At 54.5% G+C, this 23899-nt stretch overlaps 6 protein-coding genes across 6 annotated transcripts; 2 read left to right on the forward strand and 4 right to left on the reverse strand.

The window, feature by feature from the left end:
* Nucleotides 1–5: 5 nt before the first annotated feature.
* On the reverse strand, nt 6–5292 carry PHACADRAFT_211188 (uncharacterized protein). Its single transcript, XM_007398124.1, has 8 exons — nt 3762–5292; nt 1898–3711; nt 1729–1839; nt 1598–1676; nt 1407–1548; nt 804–1356; nt 464–750; nt 6–409 (listed from the first exon to the last, which is right to left on the reverse strand). Exons 1-8 carry the CDS (start codon nt 5281–5283, stop codon nt 265–267), a joined length of 4653 nt encoding a protein of 1550 aa, XP_007398186.1. The 5' UTR covers nt 5284–5292; the 3' UTR covers nt 6–264.
* A 165-nt stretch (nt 5293–5457) lies between these two features.
* Nucleotides 5458–8336, reverse strand: PHACADRAFT_259912 (uncharacterized protein). The gene is made up of 8 exons (XM_007398125.1): nt 8083–8336; nt 7138–8027; nt 7001–7079; nt 6469–6947; nt 6220–6415; nt 6019–6167; nt 5713–5922; nt 5458–5659 (listed from the first exon to the last, which is right to left on the reverse strand). Exons 2-8 carry the CDS (start codon nt 7296–7298, stop codon nt 5569–5571), a joined length of 1365 nt encoding a protein of 454 aa, XP_007398187.1. The 5' UTR covers nt 7299–8027; nt 8083–8336; the 3' UTR covers nt 5458–5568.
* A 589-nt stretch (nt 8337–8925) lies between these two features.
* PHACADRAFT_259914 (uncharacterized protein) lies at nt 8926–11412 on the reverse strand. The gene is made up of 10 exons (XM_007398126.1): nt 10788–11412; nt 10704–10738; nt 10622–10652; nt 10503–10574; nt 10421–10453; nt 10066–10362; nt 9933–10012; nt 9597–9882; nt 9412–9545; nt 8926–9351 (listed from the first exon to the last, which is right to left on the reverse strand). Exons 1-10 carry the CDS (start codon nt 10968–10970, stop codon nt 9192–9194), a joined length of 1311 nt encoding a protein of 436 aa, XP_007398188.1. The 5' UTR covers nt 10971–11412; the 3' UTR covers nt 8926–9191.
* An 88-nt stretch (nt 11413–11500) lies between these two features.
* PHACADRAFT_259916 (uncharacterized protein) lies at nt 11501–12332 on the forward strand. The gene has a single exon (XM_007398127.1). The coding sequence runs from the start codon at nt 11600–11602 to the stop codon at nt 12011–12013; it is 414 nt and encodes a 137-aa protein (XP_007398189.1). The 5' UTR covers nt 11501–11599; the 3' UTR covers nt 12014–12332.
* An 891-nt stretch (nt 12333–13223) lies between these two features.
* On the forward strand, nt 13224–15564 carry PHACADRAFT_259918 (uncharacterized protein). The gene is made up of 8 exons (XM_007398128.1): nt 13224–13596; nt 13653–13825; nt 13880–13963; nt 14025–14327; nt 14378–14614; nt 14666–14748; nt 14804–14912; nt 14966–15564. Exons 1-8 carry the CDS (start codon nt 13289–13291, stop codon nt 15376–15378), a joined length of 1710 nt encoding a protein of 569 aa, XP_007398190.1. The 5' UTR covers nt 13224–13288; the 3' UTR covers nt 15379–15564.
* Nucleotides 15565–20699: 5135 nt separating this feature from the next.
* Nucleotides 20700–20997, reverse strand: PHACADRAFT_211194 (uncharacterized protein; the record flags this gene model as incomplete). The annotated part of the gene is made up of 2 exons (XM_007398129.1): nt 20700–20760; nt 20825–20997. 2 exons carry the CDS (start codon nt 20995–20997, stop codon nt 20700–20702), a joined length of 234 nt encoding a protein of 77 aa, XP_007398191.1.
* Nucleotides 20998–23899: the final 2902 nt, after the last annotated feature.

A 23899-nucleotide genomic window follows, 5' to 3' on the forward strand; every position in this document is an offset into this window, starting at 1 on the left:
TCACCAGGAAAGAGTGTTAAAGATGACATGGCATTGTATCAAACATAACACATGCATGGATTGCGAGACGAGCTGCGATTGTAGTGATTAATGGATACAGATGACGAAAGCTCGGAATAGCATATGTTCACCAGGAGCCGCACGCGGACTGTAGGCGTACAGGTGCTGTACAAAGATGACTATGCGGGGGTATGGCGCTGGTAAGTGCAAGAAGGTAGAGACAGACGAGAAAGCGAAAGCTGGCAGCAAAATAAGACCGCGGGATCAGTCCGGTATTAGAGTTTGTCTGTGTGTGGATGACGGTGGCTGCTGGTTCTGTCTTTGTAATGACTGCTGTTGCTGCCAAAGCAGCTCTGCCCACAAGGGGTTATCGGGTATGCGACCTATAACAACACTTAACACCTCCAGCCTATGGAAATCTCATGAGATCAGGAGGCTGAGTTGAAGCAGCATAACGACGCACCATTGCTTCTTCTCCTCATCAGAATCAGCGTAGAAGATGATCTCCTGATCGTTGTGGAACAGTATCCGGAATGATCGTTCAATGCCGTACGGTACGTCGAATTCGACGAAGTTGTACATCCGCGGCGACATGGGCTCCGTTGGACTCCGAGCACCATCTCTCGCCATCTTATCGTCTTCGAGAGCAACAGCCTTCTTGAGATCAATGGTCGCCGTCGCCTTCTTAGTAACGTTATTGAATGCGACGAGGCTGGAGCCGATGATGCGGAAATGTCGCCGGCGCCACGACTACAGGGATCGTCAGTACAATCGCCATCTCGCCATCGGACATATCTACACACCGTACAGTCACCGCCATTCTGTGTTAGCGTTCCCTCGAGATACGTGACTTTATGCCACGCGGTATTGCGCATACCACGGTGGCATTCCTCGAGGCTTCCGGGAAGAAGTTCCGGAGGAATACCAGGGAGTGGAGGGAGGCGGAAGACTTGAAGTACGACCTCTCCAATCTGAAGAGGTTTCGGCTGCTCTGTCTCTTCAGCTCTCTGGCCAATCAGGGGGATGGTGGTCTCGAATATCCGAGCGTCGCACCGCCGTGCGATATCCTTGAACGCGACGAACGCGCGTGCAAGGGTACCGTCGGGTTTGAGATACCGGGCGAGGCTCTCCTGGAGTTTGTGAGGAGGCCGAGGCGGCTGGGGAGGCGGCGGTGCTGGTTTGCTAGGTCTCTTCTCTCGAAAGAAACTGCGCAGGCCGCCTTTGGAGGCGGGTGGGGGTGCCTGTTTCGGTATTGGCACCGGAGGAGGGGGTTGATTCGCCTTGAACTGGGCAATGATGTGCGGATCGCGTCGGACTTTGAAGACGAGCGTGAACTCGAGCTTGTTCTGTTCGATGCTAGGGGACAAGTGAGATAATTGCAAGGATGCAGATAGAGGCCCACGTACAGCTCAAACTCTTGGTTCATGCGACACTCCCTGCCGAGCTGGAATTCTGGAGTAGTAACAAAGTGGATGCCATTATTCAGAGTGCAGCTAACGGCCGTCGGTTGTTGGGGCACAGGAACAGAGAGGGCTCTGATGCCAGCGACTATCATGCAGGTAAGGAGGGGTGCCACACAGATATAGAGCATCCTTACCTTTGACAAAGACTTTGGCGTATGCCTTGCTAGAGCCTTGTTGGGCCTGCAGCTGCTTCAGCTGCTGCGCGTACTCGTACTAGATTGCATCAGTAACCGTTGCATGTCCCTTGCGCGGGGGCAGCACATACCATGTCAGATGGCTTTCGAACCATCCGCCACGCCATGCCACCAGCTGCACCTAGATGCCCATCCTCAGAAGACGCATGAATGATCTCGCTCCGCTGTCGAACGTGATATTTCTGAAAACAAATGCCGTTGTCAGCAAGACAATGACATCACATGCATCAAATAACTCACCGTATGTCCACCCTTTAGCCTGGTTAGCTCGCGATCGATACTATGGGCTAATGGATCAACCTCCTCGTCCCCAATAGGTACATTGTCTAGAAGCCCGCCATCACTGAGCGTGTTGGCGCGTCGGCGCATAGCCTGTGCACGTCCCAGGTCGTTGGCCGCACCGGTACTTAAACTCCGACGTCTCATCAGAGGAGGGCGGCGAGACATGGCCCTTGAGCCTGACGACGATCCTTCGACCTCATCCTCATCCATGCTCTCCTCCCGTCTCTTCGCCTCACGCTTCTTCGCCTTGATCAGCGCCTCGCGTGTCTTGATCGCGTCTTTGACCACGGGTGGCCGCGGACTTATTGGACGCACGGGCTCGGCAGGCTCAAACGCGGGATCGGGGCTCAGGAAGCTCGCGCTCAGAAGGGCTTCGGGGCCCATCGATGGTAGGTCGATGTGCATACCAGTATTTTCAACTTCCGCGTCGCCATCATGTTCTTGTTCTGGAGCGGCCATCGTAGCCGGACTCTCGGATACGACATCGTGCATCGGAACATCTCCAGACCCGTCGGGTAGCGAATGTCGACCAGCCTTGACTCCTTCCGTGACGGCCTCTACCTTCAACCCAACCACCGCCTTCCCGTCCGGCGCCATCATCGCCTCCCCCGCGACATCGGCCATGAGACGATCCAGCGCGCTCTTCATATCGCCGAGGTGCACGAAACCAAGGTCTTCGGGATCTTTCGAGTTCGCAGGGAGGCTGGAGGGACCGGCTTCGTCAGTTGCCCCGTCAAAACTCGCAGCGCGCGGCGTTATTGATGGCCTAGGTGGATCACTGGGCTGTGGCTCAGGATCGAGGGGCATAACTCCGTCAAAAGTGGGGTTATCGCGTGTCAGCTTGAGTGCAGGAATACGCGACGGAGCTGGGCTGGAACCTTTCTGAGGAGTGTACGCAGGTGAGTTCGTGGCGGCCTCTGCAGAATGTCTACGCTCTGCCGATGACGGTCCACTGAAGGAATTGTCCCCATTCTCACGCAGTGGACTGTCCACACTGTGCCTCTTCTGGAGAATCTTCTGCACGTTCTCGCGCGTGATGCGCGGTGAGCTGCGACTGGGCGGGCTCGCGCCTGCACTGTGGATATCGGTCGAACTGCTCACTCGTGGAAGGCCACGGTGTAGCGGCGACTCGGCACGTATGAATGGCGAAACACTCCGCGATGGTGGACGATTCAAAGGGGAGCCGCTGAACGGTGAGTTGTACGCGCCCGGTGACGCGGAGCGGGCGAGGTTGATTGGCGTGGAGAGGTGTCCGGGAAGACTATCCCTACTATGGTTCCCGTGCGCTGTAGCGAAGCCGCGGGAGATGAGACTCTCACGACTGGCGTTTCTCTGCACCATACCGAAGCTGTCACGATTGTGGCTGTCACGACGGGCGTTTCCATGCGTCATATCAAGATTTCCGCGGCTAGGAAGACTGTCCCTGCTGGCGTTTGCGTGGGTAATACCGAGGACACGGTCGATACTGTCCCTGCTTCCGTTCGGATGAAGAGTGCCCAAGACGCGACTCAAGCTCTCCTTGCTGGCGTTTCCGAGAGCCATCTCGAATCGTGGAGGCGACGTGGATGGAGTGATGGGACCGTGGCTGCTTTCTGTGCTCGAACGTGGCTCAGCCTTATCGACGTCCATTCCGAAGACAGCATCCGAGAAGGTATCCTCTGTCTTCATGGGCGCTTCGACATTTCCGCTCTCGTCTGGAGTATCGTCGTCGTCCTTGGCGCCATCTCCAAGCTGTGACGCGCCGAACGGGTCGCCGGCATCGAAGGAAGTCGCTGCAAACACTGTTAGTACACAAGTACGCGCAGGAGCCGGCAAGACTCACATGGGGTAGCTACTCCCTTCGTCACGTCAAGAGTAAAGCGCGGAATGAGACCTTCAGAACTCGGAGGGGCACTCATCCTCTGTAGTCTCGCAGGTGATGGCGATGGCGGCAGCATGCGCACGTCCTGCGCGACCTCAACCACCTCCTTCTCCTTCTGCGCCTTCATCCTTTCTGAATGTGTCGACCGTCCTAGAGGGATACGTGAGCCGGGGGACACGGATCCGATTGGCGAGCTGGGTCTGGAATGTACAGGCGTCGACATCGCTGAATTTGGTGCAGGGAACACTACAGGCTGGTGGCTGAGTGGGGACGCCGATCGTCGGTGATGGGCGTCTGCTAGCCGTTCCGCATGATGCGTCCGGCCGTAGGGCACGCCGTCCTCAGTCTCGAGTTCAGCGGGTAGGGCCTGGTCATCGTGTGGTGGGGTGAGCGGTCGCGCGTCTTCGAGCATGGAGTCAACCAGGCCGGAGATGCTGTCATCGCCGGCGTGGTGTTCGTCTTCGCCTTCAGAGTCTGCATGGTCGCCGTGCGTGTTCTGGACGCGCAGGGGACCACGGTCTGTGTCATCGTGGGTGTCGTGGTCGAGGTCGTGGTCATGGGTATTTGGGTCATCAGGACGATTGTGCGTATTATCCTGTCGATCGTGGTCTTCATTGCTATCGTCATCGTCGTCCTCGTCGTCCTCGCCGTCCTCGTCTGTCACCCAATCAAAAGGCTGCGAGCCGCTGTCCTCCTCCACATCATACTCCATGACGTCGCACGTCTCATCAAACGTTACTGTCTTCCGTCTTGCGCGCTTTGTTAGTGAGCTGCGGGGTCCATGCAAGCGGCGCGAGACGAGGGACGGCCGTGCTGGTGAGGGCGACCCGCGGTGTGGCGGCAGCGGGGAATGTCGCCCAGTCTCAAAACGCTCTTTGGGAGGAGGTGGTGGTGGGAGACTGTCCTTCTCGTCTTCTGGTGCAGAGCCATCGGCGGGTGAAGCGTCGTCTTGATTCTGTACACTGACAGATTTGAACGGACTCTTCGAGACGGGCTTCCTGTTGGTGAGACCCTGCAGCCCTTGAGATTGTCTTCGCTTGCGAAGTGCGGGATGCTCGTTCTCAGTAGACTCAGACATGGACTGTGGTCGTGGTCGCTTCTCGCCGCTGGCTTTGCGTGAGAGCATAGTTAACACAGGCGAGCTTGTGGCAGCGGCAGGTTTTGCCGGCACAGGTACGCCCGATTTGCCTAAAATCTTGAAAGGGGACTTCGAAACTCGCCCGCCCTCGATGACATGCTTCCAGCTGGTGGAATTGCGGCGAGGCAGGACGGAGCGCTGCGGTGAGCGTATCTCGGATGGAGGAAAGTCACGTTTGGTGATGCGAAGGGGAATCGTGGAGGTTGTTGCCTTGCGTTCGTCATTACTGGCCGGGGATCGTGTCGAGCTGAGGGCGCTCATCGCCTTGGGTGTTAAGCGGAGTCGTCGGGGTGACGACGAATGTCCGTGGGATGTTGAGGAGGTGGTCAAGTTGAAGTTGAACATTCACGTGAGCGCGTCACGATAGGCCCTCATGATAGACGCCCTTCGGTAAGCCCGCCCGACGTGCAGGACAAATCCGCCGCCACCGACGTCGATGTCTAGAGCGATAGCAGACTTCATTATGGCTCTATTGCGCCGATGGCAATGATGATATAAACAATACATGCATTAATATATAGAAGATCGGAACCGAGAATACAAATACACGCCGAACCGGCAACTAGTGGTACATAGATAGAGCATGGAAATATTACACTAGAATGTGGAGCGACTCAGGCATGGCCGAGATCAGTATACTGCAGTATGCTGGGCTGTCAAATACACGCTGCTGTTGCCCGTCTTTGTAGCTGCAATTCGTCCAGTGTCGGTCGGACCAAACCTGCAAAACATGTCAAGCGTCGGTCGATCGACCTAAACACAAGAATGGCATACCGAAGGAATCCCATATTTCCAAACGTATCCACGCCGTCGTCTCCGCGGGCCCCATACAAGCCTGCCAAGTGCGAGTGCTGCTCGTCTTGTCTGCTGAGGGAGCGCGCGGAATACGGCGTAGCAGGGGAAGTCGTCCGGCTCAGGCTACTGCTCGAGGAAGTGGAGCTCAAGCTGGGAGAGGGACTCGGAGCCGCAAACGGATTGTTCGATCTGCATCGTGAGAAGATCGGGCATCACCATCAAAACGCATGGTCAGCAAGGTGAGGCACACACAAGGTCGGACGCCACAAAGTCGCCGTTACTCACCCGATAGCCGTTGGCTGCGGCTGGATCGTCTGCATCTGCTGCTGTTGATATTGTAGATATTGCTGTTGACGCAAGTACTCCTCCTGCTGCGCTTGAGCGGCCATTTGTTGCTGTTGCGTCCACTCAGCCTGCTGCCGCAGATACTCCGCCTGGGAGGGAAGTCAGCCAAATGGCCTGACAGGTGATATGGAAAATACTTACCTGCAGAGCTGCGATATCCTGACCATACGTGAGTGGCACCTGGAACTGAGTGTACTGCGGCTGAATCTGTGTGTACTGAGGTTGGATAGCTGTGTATTGAGGCTGCACGGCCTGGTACTGAGTATATTGCACCTGCAGTGCAGGCGAAGGGGTGATCTGAATGTCAGATAAATCAATCAGAGGGTCGTCTTTGGGTCTTGCCACATAATCAGTCACCGCTAAGCACAAACACTTATAGGGGCCACTCACTTCTTCTCCTCTTGCTCGTTGAACAATGATGAATTTGACTGTTCGACGGCACGCCGACGCTTCTCTTCCTCTTCCTTGCTCAGCTGTAGGGCACGCTGAAGGTCTGCCTCCTCCGTGCTCTTGCGCTTCTGCTCTGCCGATCGCCGACTCTCCGCCGAAACACGCCTCCTCTCCTCGTCACGATCGGGCACATTCCGAGCTTGACTGTACGGGCTCGAGCGTTGTGAGCCATATAGCTCGTCGACATTTTGAGGACTAGGTTGGCTACCCTTGCGCCGCTTGCTCTTCAGCACATTGGGGTTGAGGATCAGATTCGTGATGTCTTTCGCCTTCTGGCGCACGTTCATCCCGCAATCGTTGGAGTTATCGTCGACATACTGGAACTCGCGGAGAGTCTTGACCTCATACAGATTATCCTCGCAGTAGCGAATGACGCTGTCCGCACCCCAGAACAGGAGATACTCCAAGACAGTCAAGGCCTAGGTGAGACATGTTCAGCCAGATCCGACACACCCGAGACAGTGGTGCGCACCTTAAATACGTGCCGCCATAGCTTACCCTTGTCGTTCAATCGCTTACTGATGACCTCCATGATCTCGACGAAATCGACGCTACAGAATCGATGCGCCATTAGCGCGCCGAAGCGGCGGAGAGGGGGCTGTCGCTAACCTGTTGTACGACAGCTCGGCAATCTCGTTCAGCTCTCGCGTAGTCGGCAGCGAGGGGTCATTCTTTGTGGCGTTCCTAACCTTGCTCTGGGTGTTGGAGTATCCCTTCGTCACCGACTTGGCTGCCCGCACGGTCTTCTTAGTGAGGTTGGCTACGACCATTGTGCTGCCTGTGAGGACGGGGGGATGGGTAGTGGTATGAAAGAGAGGAGTGATTCAGCCAGCGTTTTACTGCTGTGCCGCCTCCGAGCGTGGCCGTCCCCGGAAACACCAATGCGAAGCACGACTCGAGTTCCATACCAGTTTGGGCCACCCGCTACAGCGAAGCGCCCTGCGGCATCTTGCCGAAGTGCCCAGACCCCGCGTAGAATTCGATCGGCGCAATCGGAGCCACGTCTCGCTGCCTCGATTTGGCAAGCGATCCGAGGCGTCACCACCGGACGTCGACGACTGGCACGATGACTACGCTATGATCATGACGTGGTTCCGCTGCTGACCATAGCCTGCTGCGCATGCCGTCGCTACTGGCCAAAGGAGAGCGTTCTTAGATTTTTTTCGACTCATTGCAGGATTTCATCATGACGTCGACTGCGCCTACGCGACTGGGACCGAAGCTTGGCATTAATATTGAGCCGTATATTCACGACAGCCAGTCGCATACGGTCATATGTCGCTAATCGTAAGCAGGCTTTCGAGACGTATGTGTTCAAGGCCGTGGCGAGAGAACGGCCGTCGGAGGTGAGTAAAGCAGACGCGCACACAAATAGCTTACATACCCGGGGATCTCCTAAGTTCGTCCTGGAGCTCCGGCAAACTTGGTGGACTTATTGCTGCCATTCACCTGCATTCTCATCGAGTGCGCCCTCCGTCACTATTGTGAGCAGAAGTTCTAAACAATGCCTCGATCAATTTTAGCCTAAGATCTGACGAAGCAGACTGTAAGTATATACGCACTGTCTCGTCATCCCGGGGCACAACACGGCGTTGCGGTCTGGCCTGCGCGACGCCTAGGAGCTAGGTCCGACAACGCAAATGGCCGAGGCGTATGTTCCCGTCAACGCCTTGAGCTCCCTTCCGCGTCTTCGTTCTTAAGCGGAGACGTGCTTGGCAAGACATTCTACGAACCCAGCGCCATCGACATCGCGGCGCTGGGACTAAGATGGAGTCGTCGTCGTCGGCGTCGCTGCAACATGGAGAGAGGAAGACAAGGGTGTGAAGGCCATGAGGCACGACGATGGCAAACTTGGTATTGATCCAGCTGTCAACCACCATGCATCATTGCCGCTCACATATTATAGTACGCGACTGTGACGTGTTGATGGCTGGCGACCGACATATGCAGTGTCAACGGCGCAAGGACTGACCACGAAGAGCCGTCGTATTCGTCGTATGTCTGCAGTACACAAAGCAGTGCTAATATTATAACACTCTTGACTTCAGTTCCATTGTGAGCTGTGGGCGATGAGTAGCAAAGTTGATGTGAGCTTCGAAGTTACATGAGTGCGTCATACACATCTGTCGTAGATTCCATCACAACTCGACATTCACAAACTATCTTGTTGGCATGCTGGCAAATACTAACCCGAGAACAAGACGAGATCGGCGAGGCGGAGGTGAAGCTCGCAGAAATAGCTGATCCTCCAGGTATTCCGCGAACGTCACTTACAGCATCGACTCAGCACAGATAACAGTGCGCATCATTAACATGCGGCCTTACACAGTCCAGAAGCGCACCAGAACACGATCAGCTACTTGCCACTGTGAACGGTCAAACCCTCTACGCAAACAGCCAACCAAGCTACGTTGCATAGTTTTCACGTGGGTATTCTACAGCAAGACGATCTGAGATACATAGCAACACGACACCGCATAATTTATCACAAATGAAGCTACACACGAACGAAAGGTATACATATCCAAGACCTCCACCGGGCGGACACCCCACAGGAGAGCCGAAGAAGTCTGAGTCGCACTACCAGACCTGCTCAGTCAGCAACTGGTGAAACGCACCGCGCAAGTGAATCAGACATTGCTGCGATCGCTGGCAGGCTGCGCTCAGGCCCTGCGCGACCCGAGGTGTGTGCTGGCCAACTCCTTTTCAAGCTCCGCGCTCGGGTCCTCTGTGACAGGGCTTGCCGTGCGCTCCTCGGGCAGCGGGTACCCGCCGTTCTGCCCTGTCGAACTCTGGAGCTCCTCGCGCGTCGGGATGGGCAGGCTGCACCGTCTCGATCAGCAACCCTCGATACAGAAGAAGAGAGGGAGTAGAGGAGCGCACCTGTCTTCCCGCCGGATCTGGCCACCGCCGCGCGCCTGCTGGCGCACCTCGACACGGAAGCTCTGCACCTCCTCGATGATGAGCCGCTTCATGCCCTCGATTGAGTCCTCTTCCTCGAAGCCGAAGTCGAACGGCTACACGCCATTAGCTCTCAAGCTCGTAGGTCAGGATCGCGGCGCACTCACAGCAGGGCACACGGGCTCGTCCGCGGGGTCGTGCCAAACCTGGAGGTACGGGTGCTTGAGCGCCTGCTCGCAGGTGATGCGCTTCGCGGGGTCAAAGTTGAGCAGCTGCGAGAGCAGGTCGATCGCGAGCGGGTTCGCGCGCGGGAAGAGCGTCGAGAACGGCACGCGCGGCTTGATCGGCAGCGAGCGGATGTAGTCCTGTGCACGCGGCGAGCCGACGCGACGCAGCGTGTCTTCCGCAGGCGTGCCCAGGTAGTGCAGGATCTGGTTCAACTGGTCGACGTAGCTGGGGAAAGGTCAACAGACGGTATCTGTGTCAGAGCGGACGGTACGCACTCCCGTCCCTTGAAGATGGGCTTTCCGGAGAGGAGCTCAGCAAGAATGCATCCAACGGACCAGACATCAATCGCCGGGCCCTAGAAACGTCTCAGGGACGATAATTCCGACGGCAAAGGGAGAGAAGACGCACGTAGTTCGCGAAGCTCAACATGATCTCCGGGGCACGATACCATCGCGTCGCCACGTACTCGGTCATGAAACCCTGGTTTGCCGCGCCCCTGTTCTGGGTCGCCCCGCCGCCCGGCTGGTACCCACGCGCGAGACCAAAGTCGCAGATCTTGAGCTCGCAGTCCGCATTCACAAGTAGGTTGCCTGGCTTCAGGTCACGGTGTAGTACGTTCGCAGAATGGATGTACTTCAGGCCACATAACGTCTGGTAGATGAAGGACTGGAAGTGTGCATCTGAGAGGGGTTGTTGGGAGCGGATCTGGGGAGGGGGGACAAATGGTAAGCAAGATGTGTTCGTCGGCATGGAGATCACTCACAATCGCATGCAAGTCCGCTTCCATGAGCTCTTCCTGTGATGATGTCAGGATGAAGCGAAAGCAAAAAGGAAGAAAGCAGTACATAGAGGTAGACCTCGTCGAAATTGAAGCTGTCCGGGCGGAAGACGATGTCCATATCGTAGAGGCAAGTGATCTATTGACATTAACAGATGCCCATGCGCTCCTAGGACACTATCTCACATTCTTATGCCCTCTGAAATGGTGCAGAAGCCTGTAGAGAACGTTCAGAGGCTGTGAGAGCGTACTAGGATAAGGCACTTACTTGATCTCACGAAGGCATCGCTTTGTCAATATCCTCTGCAGTCCGGTCAATACCTCAACGGTGCAGACAGTGAAGTAAGGCGACCTTTGTGTTGATGTTCGTAATTTTCTTGATAGCGCAGCCCTCACCAGATCGTCGGTGCTTCGCGGCGACGACACAGCCGTACGCACCCTGGCCAAGCTCCTTGACGAACTGGTACTCGGAATCGACGACGAAGGTCGAGTTAAGGGCCTGGAACGAGTGTCGTTGCATCTGTGTGCTCTGCATGTCTGGGTGCTGGCGTCCGCGATGGTCAGAGTGAAGGAAGGAGATGGGCAAGCGGGAGAGCGAGATACGGTTTTGAAGAGCTGCAATGCGGATGCAGCATGAAACGCGATCGATATGAATACTTGACCGCGCACCGCCTGTCCGGTTATGGAAGGTGCAAACGGCGTGCACGAAAGGCCGGAATCAGGACTTGCAACATAACTTCGACACTGCTCTCTGTGGTCCCTGGTTCAACCCTGCGAATATTCACGCCGGTACAAGGCTCGAACAGTATTCATCGGATGATCGTGCTGATATCATGATAGCTAGCGCATGGTGGCAGACGCTGCTCATCGCAGAGAGGATGATGTCCCTGGGGCTGAATCAACGGCGTTCGGGCACTTCAGGCACTTCGACAGATCTTGATCGTTCGCTCTGCGCGTAGGAATGTCGGGAGCGATGCGGGTGGGAGTTCTCGGTGCGAAAGAAGCACTGAAGCCATGTAAGATTAGGTCTTAGCCATTTCGCTTACCACCATTAATGCAAGCTACTTACTTAGTAACACACTATTTCTTAACTCAGAAAGCGCCTATTTCCACCATCTTTGATCGCATAAACACGTGAGTTGCGACACGGACTGTCCCCGCACCATGAGCACCGAATCTGCGAACCCGACCTACATATACAAACTCATCCCTTACACCGCGCCTCCTCCAACGCCTCTCCCGCCCGCGCTTCCCGTGAGCGAGCTTGACCAGAAATCCGGGTTCATCCACCTCTCGACGGCTCTGCAGATCCCGGGCACGCTGAAACACTTCTTCACCGATGACCCCAGCGTATACATCTTGCGCATCCCTTACAGTGCCATCGAGAAGGACATCAGGTGGGAGAGCCCCGATGCGAAGGTGTGCGGGTCCCGCCCAGGCGAGAGCTTATTCCCCCACCTTTACAATGGCCTGAAGCTCGGGCGCGACGAGGTGGACAGCATGCAAGCGTGGACGAGGACCGAGGGTGGAGGGTGGGACGAAGCGTTGAAGCAGGCTCAGGAGTGGTTAGTCTTGTAATATGCTAGAATGGCGAAACGTGTCTGTTAGGGTGAGACCATGCTTTTCGTGACGTAAAACGGAGTAATCACACAGGAGAAGGGAGGCCTATTGCCTGCGACCACATGCGTAGCAGGATTCAATCTGTACAGATAAACCAGAGGTTCTGGCCCTTCCTCACAGACTTAACTGGAGTGTGTATCAAGATCTTACCATGTAGGCTCTAAGTTATCATGGTGTTGAACACATACTCTACCGCAACGCTGTTAACTACTGTACGTCAGCAAGATCCTTCAGGGGTATTGCATCGCGACTTTTGTTAGCTCTCTGGCAAAGTAACTGCCAATATCACATTCCGAATTCAAGAGGGCTAAGACCGACATGAAAGGCATCTCAGGCCCATGGGCGTCAGCACCTTGCATACCATGCGGAAGCTTACGGGTTAACCTTTCGACCTCCAAGCCGTCTCCGTCCAGCCTTGAACTAGGCACGCTTAAACTCGCGAGGAAGTTTATACGCATCATAATGTACACTATATCGCCGACGCTGTCTATTGGCAGGTAGGCTTTGTTAACTATCCTCACTTTAATGCCGATCATTGCTCAGGGTCGCATCTTTTATACTTGTAGTGAGGAAGATACTCAAGCATTTCTTCGGGGAGCCCATGCCTCAGCGCACAGGCCCTTAAAAACCACGTCCTCTGACGTTTAGAACCCTATCTCTGCGACAATCGGCTTTCTGGAGGTTCGAATTCCACAATATATCAAAAAGTGTTCTCGCGATATCACGCGTATGCCACTGATAATTTCGGTTCTGGCACTTGCGAGGGCCTTCCAGTCAGCAGCATTTCGTGCAGTCCGCGGTTGTCACACCCCTGAGACATCGCGAATCTTTGAAGCGCCCAGCCACAAAGATCTCGGGGTGCTCCGTTTGTGCTGGGAGTGGCAGGTGTAGTCTTCCCACTCATGCTTCATGTCTTTAGTCTCTTTCACTCGTTCTTGGAAGGCTCATTATCGTCGTGAAGTGCACACAGGAGCACTTTTATAGCCAATTTTGGTGATCTCGTTGCCAAAAGGGTGCGCACGACCGGGCCCCGCGGGCGTCCGGAGCTGACCACGAAGTGCTGACACATAGCCCGGCGCGAAAGATGCGATGGGGGAACGTTGACAGCTTTGGGAAGCGAACAAGGTGCGACATCCTCCTGGGATGGTGGTTATCTCGTATATAAAATTTGGTAGGCGGCGAGCCCCCCCAAAGCTCTGTCTTTCTCCCCCGACGCTCTGCCTCCTTCAGCAAATGCCCGAAAACACACACAGTCCCAGGGATTCGCTGGGGAGCACTCTTGGCAGCGGCGGCTCACAACTAAATCTTAATGCCGATGATCCTGCAATTCCGCGCAAATCGCAGCATAACTTGGCGTCGGCCACCGGAGGCAACCCAGACGAGCCCCATAGTGGACTGCCAGAGAAGGACAGAACGTCAACTATCCCGGAGTCGTTGAGGAAATCAGCGCTGGTAGACGATCAGGCGTCGCTTCCCCCGAAAGAACAAGACATAATTGTCGTAGACTGGGATGGTCCAGATGATCCCGAGAACCCAAAGAAGTACGTCGCTCGCCTTGTCGATGTTTCAGGCTGCTACTTACTCAGTCCCTTGGCAGTTGGCCGGAGAAGAAGAAGTGGGCGTCAGCAGTTTCAGTTTCGCTGTTTACGTTTATATCACCTCTGGCGTCGTCCATGATAACGCCGGCCATCTTCCAAGTCGCCGAAGACTTGCATATAACGTCGAGTATACAGATATCCCTGACGATCTCGATATATATTCTAGCTTACGGTGAGCACTTGGTGTCTTCACGTCCCTCTGGGCTCTAACGCCAATCTCGCATAGCTGTGGGCCCCTTGGTTCTTGGTCCATTAAGCGAGATCTACGGTCGCTCTCGGCTCCTTCAGCTCGCTAATCTGATATTCCTCAGTGCGTCCGATTCCTCTTCTTATACAAGCATCCGTAAGGCCGTACTTACCACGTCTTCCAGTCTTCAATCTTGTATGCGGCTTCGCCAAAACCAAGGGTCAGCTTATCGCCTTTCGCTTCCTTTCCGGAATTGGCGGCAGCGCTCCATTGTCCGTTGGTGGCGGAGTGCTCTCGGACATGTGGAACGCGGATAAGCGTGGCCGTGCCGTAGGCATATACTCTCTTGCCCCTTTGCTTGGCCCCGCTATCGCGCCTGTTGTTGGCGGTTGGATTGCCGAGAAGTCTACTTGGCACTGGGTCTTTTATAGCGTCTCAATCGCAGACGCTGTCGTCCAGCTCATAGGGATGAGGTACCTCAGTGAGAGTGAGTGTATGCGCCGTTGTTCACGCGATGCAGATGCTAACATGCCGTAGCTTATGCACCGGTGTTACTTCAATGGAAAGCAGATAAGATCAGGAAGGAGCTAGCCGGTGATACAGAGAAGGGCGATCCGAGGCTCGTCAAGACGGTGTACGAGATCCAGAAAGGCGAGATACGCATGAAAGAGTTCCTTATCCAATCTCTTTGCCGGCCATTTGCGCTCTTTTTCCAGGAGCCGATCATCCAGCTATTTGGTATCTATCTGGCCTTCGTGTACGGTACAGTCTACCGTACGTACTTTTCGTCCTCATGCATTCATTTTACTCAGAAGATATGCGCAGTGCTGTTGACTACCATTCCAACCGTCTTCACAGACGTGTACCACGAGAAGATTGGCATCGCCGGTTTACATTACATTTCCTTGGTGAGTAGAGCCAAGCCTATCTAGTCGTTCGAGCAGCACTGACGCGAAGGCGCAGGGTCTCGGCCTGACCGTGTCGGCGCAAATCGGCTCGCGCGCCCTCGACCGAGTCTATAGGCGGTACAAGGCGAAAAACAATGGTGTCGGCAAACCCGAGTATCGTCTCCGTGCGTACCTGTTCTCTGCGTAGACTCTCCTGGCTTTACTAACTTGTCTCCAGCGCCCGCCATCGTCGGCACGAGCTTTCTGCCCGTCGGCCTCCTCATGACCGGCTGGAGCGCACAGGAGCATGTGCACTGGATTGTGACCGACATCGGCTTCGCGTTCGTCGGCGTGGGAAGCGCGTCGGCGTTCCAGTGCCTGAACGCGTATATCATCGACTCTTTCCCCAGGTACGCCGCGAGCGCACTCGCCTCCGTGACGTGCCTGCGGTCGCTCGCGGGCTTCGGCTTCCCGCTGTTCGCGCCGTACATGTACAAGGCGCTCGGCTTTGGAAAGGGCGATACCATCCTTGCCGCGTTCTGCCTCGTCGTCGGTAGCCCCGCGCTGATCCTCTTCTGGATTTATGGGGAGCGCATCCGAGGAATGAGCCGTAGGGCAACTACGGCACCCCCAGCTATACCCAAAGCGTAGATGGATTTTAGCATGGACTACTTTATAGCTGCCGTAATTTCCTTTAAATGTACTGGACAGCGCCTCCCGCGGATATTATATTGTTAACTATCTCTGCTGCTATTCTCTTCGTTGCATAGAACACACACCTTCATTGTATATCGACGTCTTTGTGACTTTACAACGCAATACATTTCGTGTCTACGCCCAAACCGGCCACACTGGAAAAATTCAAGGCATACCTTCCGTGCTTCACACAGGAATGCTGCTCTCGAAAGTTTCCTGAACAAGCAATACGCCATCACATCTGACTACGGATAGCTAAATGCACCGCAGAGCTGGCTGGACGAGTCCAAGAGTGAGACATCCTCGGAAGATCGTGATGTGCCGCAGGTAGAGCTAGACAGCCTAGGAAGGCGGCCAAACAGCTGCAAAAGGTGTGCAACAATTACAAGCTCCTCGATGGACGCATGCAGGTGCAGGCAACCGCTGCGGCGGCGTGACCAGTTTCCGATACCCCTAGAACCGGGTTTATGGACCGAACTGTGCACGCCCAAAGTGAATAAAATCTACAGCTCCCGGGCCTACTGCATCAGAGCACATTTCGCGACTCCCTCGATGCTGCGTTCCGCTCGACACTCGACCTCACCGGTACCTGGCTTGTACATTATCATATTATTTGACACGCCACTCGACTCGCTGTTGATCGCGTCCCCCGCACCTATGATGTGTGAGGCTCCCAAGGCACGAACAATATTCTCGCAGCTACACACCCCAAACCCACGAGCGTCGCTAAAAATTTTAGATTCCCCGCTCTTGAAGGTGCATAGAACAATTCTGTATATAGTTTAATGCTTAGAAAATTACCCCTCTCCATCTATATGCTGCCGGAAAGCCATCCAGTCCTTGGACGCTTCTGATCGTCCAAAAGCGGCCATGCGACATCTACCATCCACTCTCCCCATAACCTAAGCTTCTGGCCTTCACACAATTCAAGGCCATCTTCATCCAATCCCGTTCCAGATTTCAATCAAGCGGAGACGCGACACACAGGACCACTCTAGCTAGGGGGCAGAGGTATGTCATTGGCTGTTACCCTCTCACTACATCATCAGGAAACAGGACTTGGGCCCATAGTGCTCCAAAATGCTCCTGTAGCACTCTGTAGCATTGTGGACCTAAGTTGTTTTCCTGATGATCGCCTCTGTGTATCTCCCCACCCGAATCACGATCCCACAGGTGATATACATGACACGGAGCTGCAGATACATGTGTTGATAAGTGCAAGAACTCTGCGGCTGTCATGGATGGGATCTTCTTGGGCGTACGAGCTCTGCTCACCCTGAACACGGAAATCGGCAATGGGCGCTTGACGCCCATATCCACGTTCGCGGGTATTGGCTTAGGGTTAGATGTACAAGCAGAGCACATGCAGCTCAAGTTTACAGGGCATCCTACAGGTGCACATAGCATGTAATGAACTGCGCCATCAGTATTGATGTTGATGACGCAAACATCCTTGTTTCGGTCGCTATTGTCCTGAACCAGTTGACTAGCTGAGTAAGACGGCAGGCAACCTAGCTTTAATGTCATAACCAGTGCGAGGCTGGATATGCCCTTAAATAAAAAACAACATTGAGCACAAGCCGATGTTACATAGCACAATGCTACATACCGTGCTAGGTGAGCCAGTAGCAACGGATGTATAGCCTTTTACGACAGCGCTAGCGAAACGCCAGAAGCCAGCGTCTAGAAAGCTCTCCGGACTGGCTGCGGCAAAAGCCGGCAAGCGGCGCCACTCTATATAGTCTAGCTGCCACTGCCATTGGCGCCCTGAGACATCCTCCCGCGAGCACGATGAGCCTCGCACGTACGCAAACAATAAACCGCGCTTTTGGCGTCAGGTGCAGTAAGCGCACGAGCTAGCCTTGCGATCCCGCTAGTCTCATGTCATGCGATCCAGCGTTCCGTGCGATGCAGTTCGCAAAAGTCCTACGGAAAGTGCCAAAGTCGCGGTCGCAAACACGTTGACAAATTCCTAATAGCACAGACTTGAGCGGCTGTCATCGTGTCCAGTGCTGAGCGCGGACCACGAGCCGCACGCGAAGCTCACGACCACGACACGACCTCTATATCCTTACGATGGTCGGCACAATTCTAAGCACAAGGAACTTGCTCTCTGAATGGCCATAAATGGCGCGATACACGAGAAATTTACGATGGACACCCTCTCAGGGTAGCATCAGTCTCACCTAGGGTGCACATTGCGCATCTTCCTTACGAGGGACGCGACGAGGCAACCGCACGGTCTAGCGTCTGCTGCGCGATGCAAGGACACTTTGTTCCCCATTGGCAAAACCGCCCGGGCCCTGAAACACCCTGACGAAGGCTCGTCAGGTCGCGTCAGATCTATACATACAGTATGTTCCAGGGCGCTCACGGCGTCTAGAGTTAGCTCATGCGATTGCGCCCCTCAGATGCTGGCCCGCGCATCCTCTCAGTAAGGTATGCCTCGTGTAATACCGACCGCTCCACGTGGCAAATAATCTCACATTTTGGGGCGCCCTGGATGCATTTTGGCGGGGAAAGAGTGACGGAAACAGAAAGATGGGCAAACTCCTCTCTGGAAGAAAATCGTAAAATAAAAAGGCTCCCGATATGTTGAAGCTAGGAGGGCTGCACATTAAAGGCCGGGAATACTTTTACAAAAATGAAGTTCTGGGGAGAAGAGTGTCAAAGTTGAAAGCTTTCATTGCATTTCTTGCACTTCCATGACGTTCAGCGCAGTTAGCAGAGCAATGCCACACGTCTGACAACAGTCACATCTGTCATTTGAAAGTCACCGGCGGGTCACGTCTGGTCGGCATTGCACGAGACGTACCTTAGTGTTCAGTCACGGTGTTTACTACGCTGGCAGCATTGTTCTTTTCGGTCCACAAATTGGCCTCTCCTCAACCACCTCTCGAAGCGCGTCATTTCGGCACGAGGCGGTGATGGAATGAGTATCCGCAGCAAAGCATGGTCTTGGTTAGATGTAACCGATGGGCTAATGGGATCATGCTCATTGACTCTATTATTCAGGCTCGCCATTTTCTTAGGATATGAGAAAGGATTAAAATAGTCATGAACATATTCCGGTACAATCTACTGTTTTATTCTATTATTTATCTTGCTACGGGCCAAGCTCGAACCTTGACATCTGAGCGGCTGAGCTGAGAGACGCTGAACGCCCTGAGAGTCCAGTGAGCGCTTCCAGGACTTGGCCGAGTGGCGTACACAGCATTGGAAGCGCATGTATACCTGACGTATACCCACCGTAGCACTTCCAACTAAGAGAGCGTCAGGCGTCCGCCATAATATTTGCCCTACTGGAGCTGGAGCTTGGGAAGCTTTCCACACAGGTCTGATGCCGACCTACTACATAAACTCCGGGGACTGCGAGGGGAGACAAGTGGGTAGTCCATTCCCTTCTTTCTCTGCTCGTCCCTGGTATGGCGTACCAAGTGTCGACCCAACGCATTGGTCGCCATGCACACGATCCCCGCAGTCCCCGACAAGACTCGTACATTCCGGACGAGAGTGCATTTAACGGCTCGCAGGTCGCAGGTAAGGTCCGCGAACCCCCGGCGCTCCAAGCGTCCGATCTAGCCCTGATCACTGCCCCCTCTTAGCGCTGACGAAGCCAAAGGCATTCGGCGCAGGAGCATACAGTCACGGCAGCAGGATCGCTGCATGGACATACTCGCTCGTGGTGGCTTGTTGCACGCTCGCGTACTGCAGAGGTCTCCTCATGTCCGTCCCGTCCTTTCCCTTCTTCTCCCATGCCATCGACGACTTCAATGCGAAGGCCAAGTTGGGCACTCGACCACCTGCCAAGCTCGAGAGCGATTGGCAGAAATTCATCGATCGCATGTTGAAGAGCTGGGACGATATTACAAGCCAATGTGAATGGATAGTATTGTGCGTCGCCTGTGTTACTCCCTGCTTCTATGCTCAACGGACTGCAATGATAGTGCATGCGCCTTCGTCGAGCGCCACATACAGCCTGTGGCGGGTCCGTCATTCGCCGTCGCGACAACGTTCTCATACGCAACATATATATGTGGTGGTGCCGCCCTCGTGCTGTGTATGACGATGAAGAGACACATCGAGTTCATCCGTCGAAATCAAGAGTCTCTATGGAACTGGCACTCAGTCACTGAACACAACACTGAATCCCCATTCATTGCGACATCTGCATTGCTTGCGGCTCCCATAGCATGGAGAAATTGGTCAGTATCAAGATTGCATAGTACCTCTAAGCGTGCACGTATGTCTGACGATTCCCTCTACCAGGTCTTATGTCTTTTTCGGGATGTTCGCGATTAGTCTCCTGTGGTGCCTGTTATCGTCCGGAAACATGTCCGCACACGCGGAACACGCCATACTTGACCTGCGGAGCAAGATTCCCATGCCTGAAGTGAATGCAGGGTTGCCATCGGCAAATGCTCAAGGCGTGCCTGCCTCTACTCTTGCCCGTGTCCTCATCATTATCATCAGTGTGATTGGGCTCTTGCATACGGCATTCGTCTTGGTACATTTCTATCAGCTTGGCTATCCTCCTCCGCGTGCGACAAGGACACGTGCGAAAAAAGCTGATTCTCGGTCGCGCCCTCGTCACTCGGAAGGGTCCGGCTATGAGGAACCCGAAGACCACGTCTCTGTGAGTAGCCACAACGTCGTCAGCCAGTTAGCTTGCCTCTGACAAGCGCATTAGATCTCTTCTATGGCGTGATTGCCCATGCCGGTGAAATATCTTGCCCAGAGCTGGGCATGTCCCTATGTCTTCCGCATAGACAACGTTAGCTCTCAGTACTCATCCTTTTGTCGCAGTATCTCTAGTCTTCGTACGCAGACCTGTTCACTCTTCGCATCGTCATCATATTTCCTGTACGGTAATCATGTCCTCTGCATCGCCGTTATGCTCTCTTTTATTATCATAGTGTTATAGTAGATCCAGTTCCGTAGATATTTTAGAGGAGCTCCTGCGCACGCAGACTGGTATTGTTTTATCATAGTAGAGATTACGCTAGTCAACGAAGGCTCCGACTAAGTTCTTAATATGCTACCCGCACCGGTGTATTCCTCCATAAACCTCGTGCTGATATACTGGCGGTGAAAGCTTTCGACTGTAATATAGATCTTAATCGTTAGATCAAGGTTGATCAAGTAGCTTGGATAAACGTAAAGAATCAATGTCGTAACAGAAACAAGCCCCTTGTCACTGCTAATGAGGATCGGCGATCCTTGCGCATACAATATCTCCTCGTCATCGTCCACAGCGAGCATCCCCAGGCTCCGGTTTATACCCATCCTCGCCGTTTAGCTTCTTCGGCGGGCTCCTCGAGGGCTTCCTGCGCCTGCCTGAACCATTTTGTGCAGGCTCTACATGGAGCACGCACGCCACTCCTCGAGTGGAAACGCAAACATGAATACGCTCACGGTTTGCGTCAGGAGGCTTCGGCGGTATACCGCCGCCCGGCCGTACTCCGCGGGTGCCTGTGTCGCGGAAAGATCGCTTGCGAAGTCGGCGTCGCTATACGCGTTCGCATCCTTGAGTGCACCGTCCTCGGCTTCGCCCCCCGGGTGTGCGGCCTCCATGTCTAGCCACAGGTTTTCTTGTGGTCAGCGGATTTGCGCTCTTTGGATTTTGGAGAGCGTGCGGGTCGGTGTGCGTCCGAGTACGGCTGCGGGGCACTGGCGGTGACTTCCGGCGTTGAGCGCGCACGCAGCCCCCATTGGTGTGTCAGAAGGTGTGTCTTGAGCGGTGGAGGGTCAACTTACACGCGTTTCTTCGTTCGCGCATGGCCGCGGATCGCAATTGAAGGTGGCAACCGGAGGGCCATTAGATGAGGGGTGCTGCTGAGGACGCCCAGGCCGGCTTCGATGTCGGGCGTTGGATCTGGCGGTGGTGATGGGTGTAATGCGAAGCTGATGGGCAGGGCCAGGGGCCGCACCTACAGGTTTGATTTTGGCGGACGGTTTCGCAGGCGGGATTACGATGTTTCGCGCTAGTCTATCACTATCATGATCGACCGCGAATATGTTTTGCTGAGTAGGCGGAGACGTGAATTTAGCGAGTACAAAAAGCAACAAAGCAGTTTTAATCCCTGAACTGCTGTTAAACACAACCCGCGGTAGGTCTCTCGCTGAGACATGACCGGAAGCTGGCGAGGGGCACTCCGATGCAAGCGGCCCTCGCCTTGGTTGCTGCATATGTTCCTTGGGGCAGGGATGCTTGAGCTGTGGCGGAAACTAAATCAGGGAAAAGACTTAGGTCCGCAATGCTACAGAGTGCTACAGGAGCATTTTGGAGCACTATGGACCCAAGTCCTGTTTCCTGATGTATAGCTAGAGAAAATGAGAGGGATCAACGGCACCTGACTCATAGTAGAGCCTGCAGGCATTGCGGCTGTGATCGCCGTTGACTCTGAGCACAGGACACTACCAGTGCTGCAGCTTCCTTGAAGGAAAACTTCAAGAAATCAATGGCTTAAATGTAAGCATAAGAACCATAAACATACTATGTATTCTATCTTTACACAGCCCGATTGATGCCGCAGACCTGTCCCGTTGCCCTTCAAAGTGACATTGGCCGCAAGTGCAGCTCGTATTTTGCCCAAACGTCCGTGCCACGGCAGGTCTACCGTCGGTGTCGCCGTCGGTGTCGCCCGCTGGGCCCCTCTGGCCGCGGGCTAAGCGCGCTGCTTATGTTAGGCGCTACAGAGGCGTCCCACGAAAGGACTCCGCCGCTTGCGAAGCCGGCGTCGCTGTGCGCGTTCGCGTCCTTGGGCGGCACACCGCGGAAATTATAGTTAGAGAGAATGAGAGGTATCATACGACACCTGACTCATAGTAGAGCCTACAGGCATTGCGGTTGAGCTCGTCGACTCTGGGCATTGGACGCTAGTCACCTCGCTGTCCCGTCACTCTGTGTCAGGATTCCTCCACAGGGCAGGCTTGCCTGTGCCTGCAACGACTAGCTAGTGATGTGCGGGCCGGGCCTCAAAGCCCGCGAGCCCGCCAAGCCCGGCCCAAAAAGCCTGACCCGAGCCAAGCCTGGCAGCGGGCTCAAGGCCGGGCTCGGAGCATAGTCAAGCCCAAGCCCGGCCCGGAAGCCCAGGCTTGGGTGTACCGGCTCTGTTACTGTTCCCTGAGTTCAGGATAAGGTGGGAGAGATGTAAGATATACATACCAGACATAATATTGATATTTTAGACTCGACGGTTCCCGCCGAGCACGATTGTGCATCACCGTTTGGTGCCTGCCGTAGGCGCGCGCTCGTGGGCTTCGCTGCGACTCGACTTATTCCCCGAGTGTACATCTTCTGGAGGCTGAATTCAGTGAGTACACGCAGTAATAATCTACTACATCCAAATATACTCCCTTTTCATAGCACCATAATATTCATTGTATTGTGAGCAAGCCCGGGCTTAAGCCTGCGGCTTGGGCCGGGCTCGGGCTCGGCTCGGGCTCAGGGCTCGGCTCGACGCTGCCACAAGCCCAAGCCCGGGCTTTGAGCCCAAGCCGGGCCCGCACATCACTACGACTAGCGTCCCCAAGAATGCCGTCGCCGCGCGCACTAGTGCTGCAGCTTCCTTGAAGGAAGACTTCAAGAAATTAGTGGTTCAAATGTAAGCATAAGAACCATAAACATACTATGTATTCTACCTCTACACAACCCTATTGATGCCGCAGACTCGGACCTGTCCCGTTGCCCTTCAAAGTGACATCGGCCGTGAGTGCAGCTCGGATTTGGCCCAAGCGTCCGTGGCACGCGCTGCTTATGTTAGGCGCGACTGAGGCGTCCCAAAAGAAGCCACCGATGATCCCAAAAGAACAGCCACCGAAGCTCAACGATCAAAAGTATGCCGAAGCTCAGCACTCAAAAGAATAGCCACCGAAGCTCATGATCAGCACTCACGTGACCAGTGAACATCACATCTACCCGGGTTGACTCAAACCTACTCCGCTCGACTCCGTAGACCACGGTAGGTGTATTGGACTGTGAGGCACCCCCATCTACGCAATTTTCTCATCTTCGTAAATTGTGGTACACCCAGATATACTGCTATCTACATTTACACACACCCAGGTCGTCTCTCCTCTACTTCCCATACAGTAGCACACCGTTTGCAGTACATACCCATAAATACCCGCATCCACGCAGCTCTCTTCACCTAGCCGCTCGTATCTGCACGGTGATTTTCAGCTATTTAGCGCGAGACAATGTGAATGCGAATAGACCTACCGTTTCTGACTTTACGCCGTGCTCGCCGCCGTCCGATTCAGCTAACGCTTCTGCACTGCTGTTAGTATGCCAAGTAACTCCCCTACAAATCTGTACACTCACCGCCTTGGCTGCAAGATTATTGAATTTCTATGAGCATGTGCACAATGAATTAGAAACTGCCATCATCCACAGATATCATGTAACGCACCCTTTTCTCTCTCTCGGTGAGGCCCTTCCAATAGGCCTCAAAGGCAGCCAAGTCCTCTTGGC

This window comes from Phanerochaete carnosa (genome assembly GCF_000300595.1).
Source record: "Phanerochaete carnosa HHB-10118-sp unplaced genomic scaffold PHACAscaffold_7, whole genome shotgun sequence".
Lineage (NCBI taxonomy): Eukaryota > Fungi > Basidiomycota > Agaricomycetes > Polyporales > Phanerochaetaceae > Phanerochaete > Phanerochaete carnosa.

Coding starts and splice junctions, on each gene's coding strand:
- PHACADRAFT_211188 (XM_007398124.1), bottom strand. CDS start 5,283: ATGTTCAACTTCAACTTGACCACCTCCTCAACATCCCACGGACATTCG. Junction 1,677..1,728: donor TTCGAAAGCCATCTGACATG/GTATGTGCTGCC, acceptor GATGCAATCTAG/TACGAGTACGCGCAGCAGCT. Junction 410..463: donor GATGAGGAGAAGAAGCAATG/GTGCGTCGTTAT, acceptor AGATTTCCATAG/GCTGGAGGTGTTAAGTGTTG.
- PHACADRAFT_259912 (XM_007398125.1), bottom strand. CDS start 7,298: ATGGTCGTAGCCAACCTCACTAAGAAGACCGTGCGGGCAGCCAAGTCG. Junction 7,080..7,137: donor GCCGAGCTGTCGTACAACAG/GTTAGCGACAGC, acceptor TCGATTCTGTAG/CGTCGATTTCGTCGAGATCA. Junction 5,660..5,712: donor GGAAATATGGGATTCCTTCG/GTATGCCATTCT, acceptor CATGTTTTGCAG/GTTTGGTCCGACCGACACTG.
- PHACADRAFT_259914 (XM_007398126.1), bottom strand. CDS start 10,970: ATGCAGAGCACACAGATGCAACGACACTCGTTCCAGGCCCTTAACTCG. Junction 10,653..10,703: donor CGATGCCTTCGTGAGATCAA/GTAAGTGCCTTA, acceptor CGTTCTCTACAG/GCTTCTGCACCATTTCAGAG. Junction 10,013..10,065: donor TGTTGAGCTTCGCGAACTAC/GTGCGTCTTCTC, acceptor AGACGTTTCTAG/GGCCCGGCGATTGATGTCTG.
- PHACADRAFT_259916 (XM_007398127.1), top strand. CDS start 11,600: ATGAGCACCGAATCTGCGAACCCGACCTACATATACAAACTCATCCCT.
- PHACADRAFT_259918 (XM_007398128.1), top strand. CDS start 13,289: ATGCCCGAAAACACACACAGTCCCAGGGATTCGCTGGGGAGCACTCTT. Junction 13,826..13,879: donor GATATATATTCTAGCTTACG/GTGAGCACTTGG, acceptor AATCTCGCATAG/CTGTGGGCCCCTTGGTTCTT. Junction 14,615..14,665: donor CGTGTACGGTACAGTCTACC/GTACGTACTTTT, acceptor AGATATGCGCAG/TGCTGTTGACTACCATTCCA.